Genomic DNA, 16468 nt, shown 5'->3' on the forward strand with positions numbered 1-16468 from the left:
TACATGATGGGATCCCTGTCTGCCTTTCATACTTTATCTTCCGCTGTCCCTCATCACCCAGAACGTTCTAGTCCCCTGATTTCTGTCTTCTCAGATCCACCAGATTCATGTCTGACCCAGAGCTATTGAATTCTTCACGTAACCTTACATCTTTCTCTTCTAGCACTCACCACAGTGTAGGATCACTGTACTTTATATGTTTTGTTTATTTTTAGGTTTGTATTTATCTGTAGGATTTATTGCCTAGCAAGCAAATACTCATTGTAGGAAAATTTTAAATATGGCCTAGCTTCTCACCAGTCTATTAATTAAGAGTACATTTTATTATTATAATTCAGTTTCCATCAGTAATCTTTATTGTGCAATTACACCTCCAGATGACATGAATTGGAATGCTCTGGAATGGGACCGAGCTGCAGAAGAGCTTACATGGGAACGAGTGAGTATCCTGAATTACATGTTAAAATTGGGCATCTTTAGATGTATACATTACTTTTATAGTTACATTTGATGAAAATAGTTCTCAGAATTTAATTTCTACAGAAAATTAAATGATATACTGTTTGTGATTAAAAAATAATCACACTCATGGCTGTTTTTCTGTTGTCTGGCCTTTAATACAAACTGTGCTTCATTTAGGTAGTGTTTCACTTGAAAATATTGACTTTGAAAAACTAAATAATGATTTAAATTTAAGAAGTATTTTCACACTTTAGTTCACAAAAAAAATAGTTCTGTTGACTGGGTCTTTAATATAAGCATTAAAACCCAAGGTGGAATTTATTAAGACTTTGTTAATCGTGTGATTTGGAATAAAAGGAGACTCAGGGCCAGGGATTTAGCTCAGTGGTTTTTCCGCCTGCTGCGCAAGCGCAAGGACCCGAGTTCGATCCCTGGTACCAAAAAAAAAAGAGATTCAAGCCAGTCTTGGTCCATGCCCGTATTCCCAACTGACTGGGCTGGGGCAGGGAGTCAGGAATTTGAGGCAAGCCTGGCAATGAATGAAGCTCAGTCTCAAAAAAGGAGACCTCGCTGAATATGGTAAGACAGGAAGATCTTTGCCTTCAAGACCAGCCTGAACTACATAGCAAGACCTTGTCTCAGAATACACACACACAGACCCAAAACATAAAACCCCCATAAACAGAAATTTTTTACACTCTGAAAATGATAATATTGGAAAGTAGTGGATTAAAACTGTGGTTAAAGATATCAAAATGATGGCCTGAGGGTGTAGCTCAGTGGTAGAATGCTTGCCTAGTTTGCATAAGGCCTTAGGTTCAATTTCCTGCACCAAAAATAAAACCAGATACTGAAAGGAAAACAAGCCTTTTTTGTGAGAGTAGAAAATCATGTTGCATCTTGTACTAATGCCTCTTGTTATTTATTTTTAGATGCTAGGACTTGATGGATCACTAGTTTTTCTTGTAAGTAAAACTAACTACTATTATTTTCAATTCAGCATACCTTTTAAATTACCATTTAAAGAGTACAGAAAAGCACAGGACACCAGGCAGTGAGTGGTCTGCTGGCATCAGCTCCCACCAGCTGGCAAGCACAAGGGAAAGTTGAGTCTAGGGATTTGTGAAGGAGTTTTCCACAGAGCCGTTCTAGAAAATGGCTGCACTGGGAGGGCTACTGACACGTGGAAATCAGCATGGTCTGCACACCAGGGCTCCCCTAGCCTCCTTTGTGGCCGTTAGGCTTTTCCTTACACACCGGAATGTCAGGACTGGAAAAGTCCTGTGACCTCCAGGGGCAGAGCCATACTCCATAGCCTGCAGCAGTCCCCCTCCAGGGCCATTTGCAAAGTGTACATGGAGGACATGATTGCAGTTGTTCCACCACTGGGGTCACTACTGGTAGGGACTGCTAAAATGTTCTTGTGGCCCACTGCATGCCCCAAACTGTGGTCCCACTTGCCCTGGAATTGCCCCATCCTAGATGGAGCAGTGCCTCTGCTGAAGCCTGGAGGGTCTTGGCCAAGCTCCTGGCATTGCAGATGAAACTCGAAAGTCTGGTGTGCTTCAGGCAGGGAGTCAGGCACCACGCCTGGGGCAACAGCGGTGGATGACACTCAGCGCTGCCTTCCCACCGCCTGACATGGCTGCCTGGGGAGGTCTGTGGTGGAGCAGGGAATCAAGTCTGCACAGGCCCTGGGTCCTGTTCCCAGCCACCCGCATTGGCAGTGTTGGGGGCTGGGAGAAGTGCTTGTCCTGGGAGGGGGCAGAAACACAGCCTCTGCAGACACCTGGCAGGGGGAACTCGTTATTTTTAATGACAGAACTGGAGGTAGTTTTCTTAATTATTCAATAATGTTAGATTCAGTGTTTCCTTTGTATACTAAAGGTCAAAATGCCCTTACTTTTGATTACTTTGTATGCGAAGGAAGTATTTATGTATTAAATTTTGGTAAAGTATTTTAAACTTATCATGAGCTATTTGATTATTTTTTTAAAGAAAAGCCCAAAGTTAATGGTAGTTAAAAGAACTTGATCTTTAAAGCTCAGTCTTGCAGTGTAAAGCTGTAGCAGTGTAAGTAAAGCAGCTTCGTGCATGTCACAGTAAGAGCTGCAGTCTGATCTCAGGTTTCTGTGTACTGGCCCACCCCTCTTGACCCAGGAATGGTGCCTTATTAATAAATACGATAACTTTAAGAACCTGTTCTTTAAAGGTGAAATGGTATTTTCAGGTTGTGCAATACAAAATTGCTTGCTATTTGGGCTTTTAAAAGTGCTTAGGCATGGCTACAAGTAACAGTTCCCACTGACTGAAGCCCTAGTATAGCAGGAAGCCCAGAGGAAGGATGAGTTTGGGGGCTGCATGAGCTGGAGATGCAGCACAGACTCAAATAATCTCCTCTGTCTTCCTCGCTGTCCACAGTGCTGGACTCTTCACAAGCTGCTGCTGGTGGGAGCCTGAGAGGCTGTTGAAGTTGGCATTGTGAGGACTTTGCAGAATGTATCTGGTGACATTCCCAGTTCAGTGGGAATATAGTTATCAGTGAGCTTGTAGTCAGGGTTTGATCACAGTCGGAAGAGAAGGTGTTATTTGGTGACACACTCATTTATATCCCCTTAGCTCATTTTGTGAGACTCATGAGGTTTGCAAACCCTGAGGATTTGTGTGTCTCATAAATGAATTGTAGAAGTCTTTGAGGCAGTGTTGTTGACCAAAACTCATTCAGATTGGAAAGACCATTTGCAGAGTGACTTCATCGCTTCACATTTAATATTTACTGAGTGCTGGCTGTTTGATATAGTTACTGGGTTGTTGTGAGTGAGTGAAACGAGGTCCTGTTCTCAAAGATTGTTTTTAATTTAGTAGAGAGAAATGAAAATGTGAACCAGGAAGATGAGAGGTGTGTGTTACAGACTCAGTGCCAAACGTGTGCCCAGGACGTGAGGGTTACAAAGAGGCCTTGGTCAGGTCTTCAGTGGAGGGAGTTTGTCAGCAAGACATTAAGAGAAGGTAACTTAAAGGTCAAGACAGGGAAGATCCTGGAGATTGGGAGAGTTTGGGAGTTCTTAAGGCGGAGAAGCTGAAAAAAATTGAAGCACTGTGTTAAGTAGTCATTTTTTTTCTTGAGGCAAACTAAGTACCCTTCCTGCTAGTAGGACTTGTGTTAGACGAGGGGAGCTGAGCAGAGTGATCGGAAAAGTGTGACTGCGTTGACCCCTGGAAGGGTCATCCAGCCTGCTGGTCTGATGGGCAGTGTGGGGATTGTGGCCTGGAGCCTGGACGTGCCTGGGGGGTGGGCAGATGGCCCGGTGAGGAGGATGCGCTTCTGACACAGGAGTAAAGAGAGCCAGGGTGTCCCAGGCAGCTTTGGGACCAGAGAACATCCAGGGAGTGTTTCCCAGAGGGCAGTAGTGACCTTGCTGAAGCTGTGAGAACAACATGCACACTGAAAGCAGCACTGTCCTGTTTACACACGTGTGTTCCTCACAGTTGGGGCGATGTCCAAGTTTGCCCCACTGGGGTCTTTCAGCGTTGTTTGACTTCATGAAAACCTACCCAGGGTGATGGGGTATTTCTACAAAGGAAAATGTTTATAAATTGACTTCTTTGTTTCTTCTACGTGTAACATTATGAACTTTTATTAGTCTTGGATTTATGAGCTATCTGGTAAAAAAGGAAAAGTACGTAATCTCAAAATTAGGCAGAGAAAATTTCAGTATAGCTATTTTTAACACCTAAGCTATAAGTAAATGATAGAGTAGTCAATTAAACACGTCGAATATGAACTGTTTTATTAATGATCTTTCTTTTAGGAACATGTCTTCTGGGTGGTGTCTTTAAATACTCTCTTCATTCTTGTTTTTGGTAAGTGTTTTTGTGGTTTTATTTATGATACTATAGTAGAAGCTCAGCTTTCTAGGAGTCTTGTTTTAGGCTTTTGCTCTATTTGTAAATCAGGAACTTTAAGGAATATACCGTGCAGGTTTGTGGGCCAGTCCCTAGTAAATCCATCCACTCTGCCTTTTGTCTTAGTGATTAAGTTACCCCTTCCTTAATAATTTAGTATGCTACTCAATTACTTTTACCATAAAAATTAATTAAATTTAATTAAGAACAAAGTAAAACTTGGCAAGAAAGGTTTGCAGAAAGAGTAAAAAAATGATTATTCTGAAAAATTTAAGGGCATTTTATTATAATGCCATTCTTTACATCTCATAAGATTTCAAAATTTATTTAAATTATCTGAATTATATTTTAAATTTCTAAGTTTTCTCCTGTATGACATTTTACAGTTGTTTTGTTTGGATGAAGATCCAAATAAGGCCCACACATTTTTAAGGTCAATCTTAAGTTTCTTTCGCTCTGGATACTCATGGCTTTGCCCCCCCACCCCCCCGTTTTGCCATCCATTAGTTGGTGAGTTTAGGTTACTTGCTGTGTACACCATGTCACAGTCAGTGTCCACCCAGCTGCTCTACAGCAGCTACCCCCCAGCCCTCATGTCGTCCTCTCTTAGAGAGGCTGGTGACACTCTTCACACTGGTTTTGGTGAACTTTTGACATAGACCTGTTATGCCTTGATAATTTTGTATTTCTCTGTTGAGAGAAAATGTCCCAAGTACAGTACATTTCTGGCCCAGTTCTGGAATCCTCCATTTCCCAAAGAAGCCCTGATTCCTCTTAGTGGGAGGTTGTATGAAGAGTGTTCATTGTTTTGATGTTGCAGTTTTTATTGAGTTTTTTTCCTCCCTTTTAGCATTTTGCCCTTACCACATTGGTCATTTCTCCCTTGTTGGTTTGGGATTTGAAGAACATGTGAGTATAATACTTTTACAAACTTATTTTGATTAATTACCCTTGAAGTTGATATTTTCTGAGTAATTCACAATATTCATTTCTCAATCTGCCCTCTACAAAGGAATAGTTACCCAATGTGATCTTGTTCTTTTTTTCTGATGCTCACGGTTGCTAAAGCAAGATAGATCATATTGCCAGCTAACAGAAATGTGCTGTGAAATCCCATAGTGCACTCTCCTCCTACTGGGCGGGCCTGAGGTAGCCTGAAGGAGTTTCCTTCCCACAGGCTGACTTTCCACCCACTTTGTGAACTTGAGTGTTCCCTTCTTTCCCGTCCCCAGGTGACCCTTAGTGAATATAGAAAAGGAACAGTGTGTTGGTGATTTTTTAAAAAAGGAATAGGCTGTCTTGGAGTGATAGCTACATGTTTTTAAAAGAATTTGCTTAAATGTTGACATGTTATCATTCTTTTCTAGAGGTAGGTGTTTATATGTATTAAAACTCCTTTCTGGGGGCTCTAGAAAGACTTAAGTCTTTTAGGAAGAGCTGCCTGTCTGGGATCTTGTGATCACTTTGTTTATGCGCGCCCTGAGAGCATATTCAGAAGCATCCACTGTAGGGAACGGGAAGGGGACGTTACCAGAACCTCTGCAGTAAGTCCTAGTCTCCTTCGAGCCATGGCAGCACACGGGAATTACAGGAAAGGTAGACGAATGAGACTGAGAAGAAGCTGAGCTTTGGGTCTCATCCTTGCCGATCTGGGCAGCAAAGACAAAGACCCCCTAGCTTGCAGCACCTTTTATTCAGTACAGGGGGAAACATGTAACAAGAGAAATGCAGAGTTCAGTACTTCACATTGGGATAAACAAGGTGTAACAAAAGACTGGGGGGGGGGGGAATCTAAGAACAATGAGGAACTATGCAGATGAAGATTTGGTTCCTCCCAGGGTGTCTCCCAAAGGTGTGGTCTTGTCTTGGAGATTACAGCATCTCGGGATCCTTGAGGTCTCAGTTGTGACCCGAGGCCAAAATGCAATTATGTCTGGAATGCCATAGCTGGCCTGTAGGCGGGAGAACTAGGCCTACTCAAATGATTTTTCCCTAGAATTATGTAGCAAGGCTCCCAACAATCCACTATTAGCAGAGCCCTTTGATTCTTGCTAGTTGCCAGCAAGAGCTTGAAAGTTTCACAGAAATGCCTTGGTAAGTAATTGCCACTTAATCTCTGCAACTCGGGAGCCAAACATACAGATGGCAGTGTTTGTCCTCTCCAAATGTTTATCCTCTGTAAGAGGAATTGATTTTGAATGCAGGAGTAAGTTAAACAGGTGGGGAATGATGTAGTTGACCCAGTACCCGGTGGCTGTGGGCCGGAGCAGGCTGCCTTACAGCCAGACTAGAAGGCCAGCTTGCTTTATAGGGTTCTGCTTTTGTCTCAGTCCATTCGCTCTGCTGTTTGGCTCCTTGGGGAAGTGTTCTTCTTTATGTTTTCTCCATCCGTTACTGATAAATGCAGTCTGTGTATGGGAAAGTCCAGTCTGCAGAGGTGTCATCTAGTTCTATGTTGCCTAGCTTTATGTTGCCTGCATGGTTCAAGTTTAGTCATTTGGATTGCTTAGTACAGTCATAAAACTAGGGTATAGGCCATGTACTGAGTAAACTTTTGTTTTGTTATGTTTTATTTTTTAGGTCCAAGCATCTCATTTTGAAGGCCTAATCACAACCATAGTTGGGTATATACTTTTAGCAATAACACTGATAATTTGTCATGTATCCTTTAATGAATTAACTTGACTGAACAGTAATATTCATTCCAAAGTGTGGTTGTCATTAATAACAAAGTTATTTTCTTTCTCCTTGTCCTCTTAGGGTGAATCCTAAGGGTGAGTGTAGACAAAATGTGAAATAAAGTCTGTCAGAAATGTAATCTGATTAGTTACCTTCTGTCAGAAATGTAATCTGATTAGTTACCTTCTTCCCTGCACCCTCAAATGTTCACTTTTTCCTTAACTAGATGTGTAGGGCCTGGCGACTCTTGTTAAATTTCATAGATCTCGTCGCTTACTGGGAGTCTGCTATATTGTTGTTAAGGTAATTCTATTATAAGTTAACAAAACTAGAGACAATGTCGCCTACATTTGGGTGATACTGATGATCTTTATTTTTACTTAAGGTCTCTTTGCTAGTGGTGGTAGAAATCGGAGTGTTCCCTCTCATTTGTGGCTGGTGGTTGGATATCTGTTCCCTGGTAAGTTGAACATTCATTATCCTAACCAACAAAATAAGATCTTCAATCAAAATGGTTCTTTTATTGTAAAATAGTATTCGTAAAATTTTTATTCCCCAATTGGCTTATCGTTCCTTATGTTTGAAAAATGTAAAACGTACATTTTTGGAATAGTATCTGGTCTTACATCATGTGGTTCTGTGACGCTGAAATAGCGTTAAGAGAATTGCAGGCCTCGAACATCATACCTTCTGTACATAATGAGTTATTCACTTCTTAGCAGGTGGAAATGTTCATTTGGCAAAAAATGCAGGTAGTTCAGGTCTCTCACCTGTCCTGTTTTGGCTTAGGAAATGTTTGATGCTACTCTGAAAGATCGAGAACTGAGCTTCCAGTCAGCTCCAGGCACTACCATGTTTCTGCACTGGCTGGTGGGGATGGTGTATGTGTTCTACTTCGCCTCCTTCATTCTGTTGCTCAGAGAGGTAAGTACTCTGGGAAATGCTGATGCTGCACTTTTTTTTTTTTTTTTTTTTTTTGTACCGGGGATCGAACTCGGGTCCTTGCGCTTGCACAGCAGGTGGCAAAACCACTGAGCTAAATCCCCGGCCATGCTGTGCGTTTTTGAAAAGGACTTTTGTTAAACCACCGGTGTGCCTCAGAGGCTGGAATGATTTCCTCATTAAACTGTATTCTTTTTGTTCTGAGAAGGAATAACTGATAGAGGAATTTGGATTGATTGTTTTAAACTGTTTTTAGTTGTATGTGTCAAAAATCGACAAATTCTGAGTTTTAAATATGATTACACTGAGAAAGAAAGTGTGAGTACTTGCTTTATTTGGTATGTCTCATTCCCATCTTCTAAAATAAACTCTTGGAATTTTGTATATGAGTCTGTTTCAGACTTCATTCTAGGAACTGTAATGCTGGGAAAAAACCCCAAAAGATACAGTTTTGTAGAATTCAATGTATAAAATGTTTTTGAGGGAGGCATCAGGCTCAGAAATGCATGTCTTTATGATTCCAGCTCATTTGCCAGATGGGCACCTTCACTAATCCTATTCTCAGAATCTGGTCCTTATTAAATTGAAGATGAAGCAGATTAGTATTTAATGAATAAAAATGTATCTCAGACTCAGTGCCAGACTCCACTGGATACTGGAAAATAGAAACACAGGCACCATCCCTGTGAGTATAGCCATCAGACAAGTTCAGCTGCTCTGCTGAGACTGAGGACCGAGAGATGAGGGCTAGGAGGAGCAGGTCGGGGAATCCAGGGGCGAGGAACACAGAACCGCAGGGCTGAGCATGGTTCTTGGTGTGCTGTGCTCTTTGAAAGATTTGAGGAGAGAAAGAGGTGGGGCCAAAACTTTCTGAATCACATAGCATAAGATCTCATGCTGGGTTTTTTTGTGTTTTTTTTGGTACTGGGGATCGAACTCAGGATCTTGCCCTTGCAAGGCAGGTGGCGGAACCACTGAGCTAAATCCCCGGCCCATTCTGTTTTTGAAATAAATGATTTCAGATTAAGCAAGTACAGTGATGGATTTTTAAAAGCTGTAATTATATGTGAACTCTAAAACATTTTACAGTCTTTAATTTATTAATGTGGCGAGTTTTTGTTGGTCCAGAATGCTCATACTTAGAACCCTAGATATCATACGTTGTAACTATCTCATTTGGGAGAGGGAAAAGTAGAGGTTTGGGCAGATTAGAGGGCTTACACATGGTGACCCCTCAAGTTTGGACCTGGCAATACTAGTGTCCAGACTCACCCATTACCCTTCACCTGAAGATGCAGGTAATAAAATGAAGATACTGGAAGGCTGTGGAGTTTCTTCATTATGACAGCACCTCTGGGGAAGTGTAAAACTGAAACCAGATTTCCTGTTAGGACATTTATAAGTTGCAACATTATCCTTTCACCAGGTGATATAATATAGTATGTACTAATGATTTTATTTAATTTTCATCGCAGACACCTAGGTTTATTGACCAGTTGGACTGAGTGTTTTTGCCAGTGAATGATTAAAAGCATCAAATGCCATCAAAACCAGAATAAACTTCATACAGGTTGTGGTTTAGGAATTTCTTTTTCCATGAAAACCATATGAATTTTCTGGGGCCTATTTGAGATGGCAAAATACTTTTTCAGGAGCTTATATACAGAGCCTGAAGACATTGGTGAATATTTATAACTTTTAAAATATATTTGCAGGTACTTCGGCCTGGTGTCTTATGGTTTCTAAGGAATTTGAATGATCCAGATTTTAACCCAGTACAGGAAATGATCCACTTGCCCATTTATAGGCATCTTCGAAGATTTATTTTGTCAGTGGTAAGCAGGTGTTTCCATTGTTTTGTTTTTTTTTAAAGACTTGTTAACTGGCTTTTAAATTAAGCTCTTAAGGGCTGGGGATTTAGCTCAGTGGTTTTGCCGCCTGCTGCGCAAGCGCAAGGACCCAAGTTCAATCCCCGGTACAAAAATAAAAATTAAAATTAAACTCTTAATAGAAGCATCTCAAAATTTCTTCCCCATTGGAGAAAGAATTAATGTGGTTAAATCCAAATTTTTCCAAAATGAAATCCCAAATGCAGTATTGTGTGCTTTGGTAACTTTCATAGACATAACTCAGGTCACGTCTTAATGGCTGCAGGAGGGTTATCTGGTTGTAGGTGGTTCTGTTCCTGCATGGTGAGTTCTTCGATCTTCTCTCTCACACCATGCGGCGCTTCTCCTTTGTGGCTCCTCTCTTCGCCCTTATGGCCTAGAGAAGGGAGAGCTTTTTGGTCGGGAGCAGCCGTCTTAGGGATGTGATTTTTGCACAGAGTGGCCCAAGGAGGAGGGCAGGGGAGGCCACTTGGGCTGTGGTGGGCACGGGGCTGGGCTGAGAGCAGGCTGAGAATGAGTGATGGCTCTCGAAGTGGCATCGTCTTTGGCTTCTCCCTGCAGATCGTCTTTGGCTCCATCGTCCTTCTGATGCTTTGGCTCCCGATACGGATAATCAAGAGTCTGCTGCCGCATTTTCTCCCCTATAATGTCATGCTTTATAGGTAAGCTATAAAGTTGAGACTATATAGTTTAAAAGTTGTTCAGGGTACGTTAGACATTTAAAACATTCACTTCTGCAGGTATTAGAAATCCTCTGACAGTTAACATTTTATCATCTTCTAGCTCATAAACATTGTTGAGTATATTTTCCAAAGGAAGTCTTTGTTTTTCTGTAAAGTACACATTTTTTCACATTGAAATGCTTTAGCATTTCTTGTAAGAATGTGTTAGTAATAGTAACATCATCTTTATTTTGAAAACCACATTATAAGAAATGAGCCAAAGGTATACATTTAATTATGGATTAAAATTAGGATGTAAGGGTTACAGATGGAAAAAGTTATTTTGGTTTAAATTTTTAATTTATTTAGAAACCTAATCTCAGCTCTTCTTCCCATGTTCTCTCTATTAGTGATTTGCATTATTCCACAGCCACTATCCCAAATGCAGGCAAATTGAATTGCTTCCTCAAATTTACTTCTTTTGAGTCTTTTTTCCCCCGGTACTGGGGATTGCACTTGGGGCTCACACATCTAGGCAAGTGCTTTACCGAGCTATATTCTCAGCCTGTTATGTCTTTGGTACTTGTCAGTTCTAATTGCCCACATCTTTTACTAATCCCATTTGAGTTACTACCTCCTTAGTTTGGGCCTTCCCTTTTCTCTGCATTTATAATCCTCCACAATGCTGCCTCTAGATTTCTAGAAATTTGATTGTATCACCCCTGTTTAAAAGTTGTCAGCAACTGGGCCTGGTGGTATAGGCCTCTAGTCCAAGCACGCATGAGGCTGAGGTTGGAGGGTAACTTGAGCCAGGGAGTTGAGACCATAGTGAGACCACCTCTCAAAAAAAGAAAAACAAAGTGTCAGCAGTTGTTCCATAATGTCCACAACAATACCCAGGTCGGTTAGAATGACATCCAGAGCATGGCATACTCTCAGGTCCATTCTAGCCTGTTCCGCCAGCGATAGCGTGACTTTGGGGTTTCCCCTCTGGCGTGGTTAGCTGCTGTTGAATCTATCAGAATTGCCTTGCCGCTCTTCCCCAGTTTTCAGTGACCACCTCTCCTTGTTTGCCTGGCAAGCTTTTGATAGTTTCTTTCAACATCCAGATGACAGTGTTATTTTCCCCCAACTAGAACAGATCACTCTGCAGATGAGGGTTATTTCCATTATTGCAGCATGCATGGTGCTGGATGGGAATGTTCAGAAAGCTAGTATTTCAAGTCACACATGTGCACGTTTGCCCCAGGAGAGGAGAGGACAGTGCAGTGTGGCCTTGCCAGGTTGAGGAGGCAGAGGAGAATGAGCGGGTCTTCCGGCTGTTCAGGGAGGAGAAGTTGTGTGGAGAAAGTGGCTGTAGTGGCATAGCCTGCTGCTAGTACAGCAGAGTGTAAACCAGGGCCTGACCATTGCTTTAGTAATGGAAGGCACTGGCACGGACAGTTCAGTAGCATCCAGGAGGAAACCCTCACTGGCTTTGAGAGGGAACGGGAGGAGGGATAAAGACAATGAGTTCGTTTGACACTTTAATTCCATTAGTATTTAAGATAGTTGTAATGGAAAAGAGAATTCTCCCTTTAAATCATGGCCCTTTGTCATCATCTCAGTGATGCTCCAGTGAGTGAACTGTCCCTTGAGCTGCTTCTGCTTCAGGTCGTCTTGCCAGCATTACTGGAGCAGGGACACACGAGGCAGTGGCTGAAGGGGCTCGTGCGTGCGTGGACCGTCACTGCAGGGCACTTGCTGTGAGTATGGCCAGCCTGCTCCCTGAGCACTTGCGTCATTTTGTCCCTTCAGAACCTTCTGGACAAAGTATTCCCATGCCTCTTTGCTCATGAAAAATTCGTTTCAGTCAGTGATAATTTAGTAATATGTACAAGTATATATAATATTCTTTAAAATTTTAAATTTTTCTTACTTTTATCATTGTCCATTCTTTCATGAAAATTTTTGCATATTTTTACCCTCTTATTCAGATTTGCTGTATACCAAGCTTTTTTTATACCATTACACAGGGCAAAAAATATTTTAGTGCATTACAAACAAAGTAGCTTACCTTTTAAGAGACCCTAACCTGATAAATGAGCTTTTAAAGTTACTGATTTCTTCCCTGAAGAAATTGGCTGAAGAAAACATGAAATAGGTTGAGTTTGTAGGCTCTCCCACAGTTGAGTGAAAGTAAGTTTAGGAAGGGTTACTTCAGAGTAGGCAGCAGCACTGAGACCAGAAGTAAGGCCGTGTTCGGATTCTACATGGACATCTGCCACCCTTCATCATAAACATTAGGAAAAGAAAGTTTCATATCTGCCATTTTGTTCTGAGCTGAAATGAGACTTTTCACTGATACGATTTTTGCACAGGGATCTTCATTCCTATTTACTGGGAGACCAGGAAGAAAATGAGAACAGTGCGAATCAACAAGTGAACAATAACCAGCATGCTCGAAATAACAACGCTATTCCTGTGGTGGGTGAAGGCCTGCATGCAGCCCACCAAGCCATCCTCCAGCAGGGAGGTCCTGTTGGCTTTCAGCCTTACCGCCGGCCTTTAAACTTCCCACTCAGGGTAGGTACTGTGCCAGACCTCGCCTGGAGGAGTTTGTTCAGATTCCTGTTGGCATTAGTACTCTTAGCATTGGTTTTGTGAGACCACGCTTAGAACATCGGTGTTGCAGAGCTCTTCACCTCGCCATACAGCTCACCAGCCTTTCTGTTTGCTGTATTCGCTGGCCAGTGGTTAATGTCATTCTGGACGGGCATTGCCAGCATCCACAACTTCTAGCTATCTGCAGCTATGTACATTTAGGTTTAATTACAGTGAAATAAAATGTAAAGTTCTGTTCACACCAGCCACATGTTAAGTGCCCAACAGCTGCATGTGACCAGAGGTTACTGTGTCAGATGGCATAGAGACATTTCTGTTACCACAGAGCATTCTAACTGGATAAGCACTGTTGTGTGCTAAAAAGGTGACTACTTGAAATTTGTAACATTTTTTTTTACTAATAGCAAGGGAAAACTTAGGGAGGTTATGTTTTATTTTTATGCGCTTTGATTGCAAAGTGTTTGCTTTTTTACTTGTGGATGTATCTGAATGTATGAAAATGGACACTTGTTTTATTTTGGGGTTTGATTGTAGGTAATTTTACCAAAATAAAGAGTTCCTTTTGTTTGCTTAGTGCTATGGTACTATAATCCTGGATACTGGGGAGGCTGAGTCAGGAAAAACTACTTGAGCCTGGAGTTCAAGGCCAGCCTGGACAGTGTAGCAGGGTTCTGTCCGTCTTTAAAAAAAAAATTGAAAAACTTCCCCCTTTTATGTGAAATCAAGAAAACCTGGAAGTACAGACTCAGGCAGTCTTTTTAGTGGGAGAACTGTGAAGACTCTGGAGAGTGTGGCATCCTGAGATGCCCAGAGCTTCCATGCGGGCCATCTGTTTGCCTCCTAGATTCTGGTGTTGATTGTCCTCATGTGCGTGACGTTGCTGATCGCCAGCCTCATCTGCCTTACCTTACCAGGTAGGAGCTTGCCCTGGTCTGTAGCCATGGATGCCAAGATGTTTTAAAAGTCCTGTCTTGGGCCGGGGATTTAGCTCAGTGGTTCTGCTGCCTGCCTCACAAGCACAGGGTCCTGAGTTCAATCCCTGGTACCAAAAAAAACCCAAACAGACCCTAAAAGTCCTGTCTTGCAAAGATGTGGTTTGTTTTCACTGATACAAACTTGAAAACTTTGTTTTGTTTTCACTAATACAATCTTCAGTTGAAATGGGATGCTGATTGATGGACTCTTCATCTTACTGGACTCCCTTATGCTGGAGCACAGGGGATGGCTGTTAAGATACTCATGTTTCCCTGTTAGAAGTAAAGTACCCATGATCACTCAGTTTTCTTGGGCGTTTCACAGTATGGATTTTCAAAGGCGTTGTATGATTCTGCCGCCTGCCTCGCAAGCGCAAGGTCCCAAGTTCGATACTCCTTACCAAAGAAAAAGTCATTATATGACTCAAGTAATTTTTTTCAAATCAGTCTTTTAATGTTAATGGTGTTGCTTTCCAATCCATTCATACTACTCATAGAAAACACTGTGAAGCCATACTGTTTCCCTTTATCGCCTGCTACTCACAAATACTCATTTTCTTCTAGCCTTAAGTTTGTTGGAAATTTTAATTATCAGCATTTCTTCATCTAACAGATAACATAACTGCAGTTAACTGTGCTAGTAGCTTGTCATGTCCAGAGGTCAAAGATAAATGACAAGGTCACAAAACAGCATGTCCCTTCTACTTACTATTTATATCCAGTCAGAAATTCCTAAATCATGCTGATAGGCATTAACTGCTTAAGTAATCATTAAGCTAATTTCCAGCTCTATCAGACCTAAGTAGATACTGATTATCTTGGTTGTAACACTGACTCAGTATAATTTTATAATAAATCAAATTTGTATTAAATTTTTTTTCCCATGAGGTCTAAGGCTGGGAAAAGCAGATAGGAAAATTAATGTCAAGTTTCTAAACAAAACAAAACTTTGTTTTTAGTTTGAAGGAATTGATTTTTACCTTTAACTGATAAAAGTATGTTCTTATTTTACTGCTTCTGCGTAATGACTGTTGACCTTAAGACCTTGCATTTAAGCTCACTGCTGCTCAGATCAGAGCTGTTAAAATGCCAGAAGCCTACTTGATTGAGTGCAGTGTAGAAAACAGTGCTGAAAATACTTAGGATTTGAACTTGGGGCAGTTTTACATTTGTGCTTTTATGCTCCATTTTCATGTCTTTGCCAAAAATATTTTTTAAAGTTTAACAGAAGAAGGAAATCTAGTTTTCATACTTGAATTTGATTGTAAGAATAATTTAGCTTCTTAACAGTGTTAACTCAGTATTTCCCTTTAATCTGGCTCTGCCATGTAGTGGAAAGGGTAATTTGTCATTGTAGAAATGCTTACTTTAGATGGATAGTGTACATTTGGGAGTGGTGAGGACTCCCCCCCCGCCCCGTAGGTTACTCTTCTGTAGCTATAAATTAATTGATGTAAAGTTATTACAAGCTGAACATGAATTCTGTTTTCTCAAAACCATTTTTTTGGGCCAGGGATTTAGCTCAGTGGTGCCACCACCTGCCTCGAAAATGCAAGGTCCTGAGTTCAACCCCTGGTACCAAAACAACAACAACAACAACAACAAAAACCCCATTTTTTTGATGAAAAATGTGTGAAATATAGAATAGAAAATGACTATTAAATTTTGTAATAAATCCCAAATCCAAAAAAGACAAACCCTGGGGTAGAAATACATGTAGAGCACTAGACATTTCTACAGCATTGTCAGTGATTACTTTGATATCTTCAAATTAATGTGCACATAGGCTTTTTCATGTGACATTTTACATGTATTTGACTTTATATTTCTTTGATCATTTTTTTTTTGCAGGGCCGGGGATCAAAAACCCAGGGCCTGTACCTGCCAGACAAGCACTCTCACTGAGCTGCACCCCCGCTTTAACAGAATTATTTTCAGCTGGACACAGTGGTATATGCCTCTGATCCTAGCTCCTCAGGAGGCTATGGCCAGGACGATTGCAAGTTCAGGGCCAGGCTGGACTTGTCTTAACAAGGACTAGGAATGTAGCTCAGTGGTAGAGCACTTGTCTAGTGTGTCTTAAGTTCCTGAGCTTAGTCCCCACAACCACAAGGGAAAAAAAAGTTATTTCACACTCAGTTTTGTGAGTTTGCAGGAAGTGTGTGGTCCTCTACTTCCTGGTTGCTGAGGTTTGACTGTGAAGCTAGTTGAGTTGATAGCTCCATGGTGAAGAGCAAGGCCTGTTACACAGATGTCTTCAGACCCAGCTGTGCTCTCTTTGGGTCAGGCAAGGTTCTGCTGCCGAGGCCAGTTCCTTAATCTTTAAAGTGGAGGATGTGTTTGCATTGGG

The 16468-nt window shown here is 41.4% G+C and overlaps 1 protein-coding gene across 2 annotated transcripts in view; it reads left to right on the forward strand.

The window, feature by feature from the left end:
• The window catches only part of Marchf6 (membrane associated ring-CH-type finger 6), a 66097-nt gene that overhangs the window by 32044 nt on the left and 17585 nt on the right, over positions 1–16468 (forward strand). For both annotated transcript variants that reach the window (XM_004845184.3, XM_087189233.1), the window contains exons 8-20: positions 378–439; positions 1395–1427; positions 4275–4326; positions 5219–5277; positions 6949–7029; positions 7282–7350; positions 7433–7507; positions 7837–7971; positions 9705–9824; positions 10440–10540; positions 12148–12285; positions 12901–13105; positions 13989–14058. In XM_004845184.3, coding sequence (XP_004845241.1) covers positions 378–439; positions 1395–1427; positions 4275–4326; positions 5219–5277; positions 6949–7029; positions 7282–7350; positions 7433–7507; positions 7837–7971; positions 9705–9824; positions 10440–10540; positions 12148–12285; positions 12901–13105; positions 13989–14058 — 1200 coding nt within the window. The remainder of the gene's footprint in view (positions 1–377; positions 440–1394; positions 1428–4274; positions 4327–5218; positions 5278–6948; positions 7030–7281; positions 7351–7432; positions 7508–7836; positions 7972–9704; positions 9825–10439; positions 10541–12147; positions 12286–12900; positions 13106–13988; positions 14059–16468) is intronic.

The sequence above is a fragment of the Heterocephalus glaber genome, unplaced genomic scaffold, assembly GCF_053883595.1.
Source record: "Heterocephalus glaber isolate CG9 unplaced genomic scaffold, H.glaber_assembly_v1.0 deba00001538, whole genome shotgun sequence".
NCBI lineage: Eukaryota > Metazoa > Chordata > Mammalia > Rodentia > Bathyergidae > Heterocephalus > Heterocephalus glaber.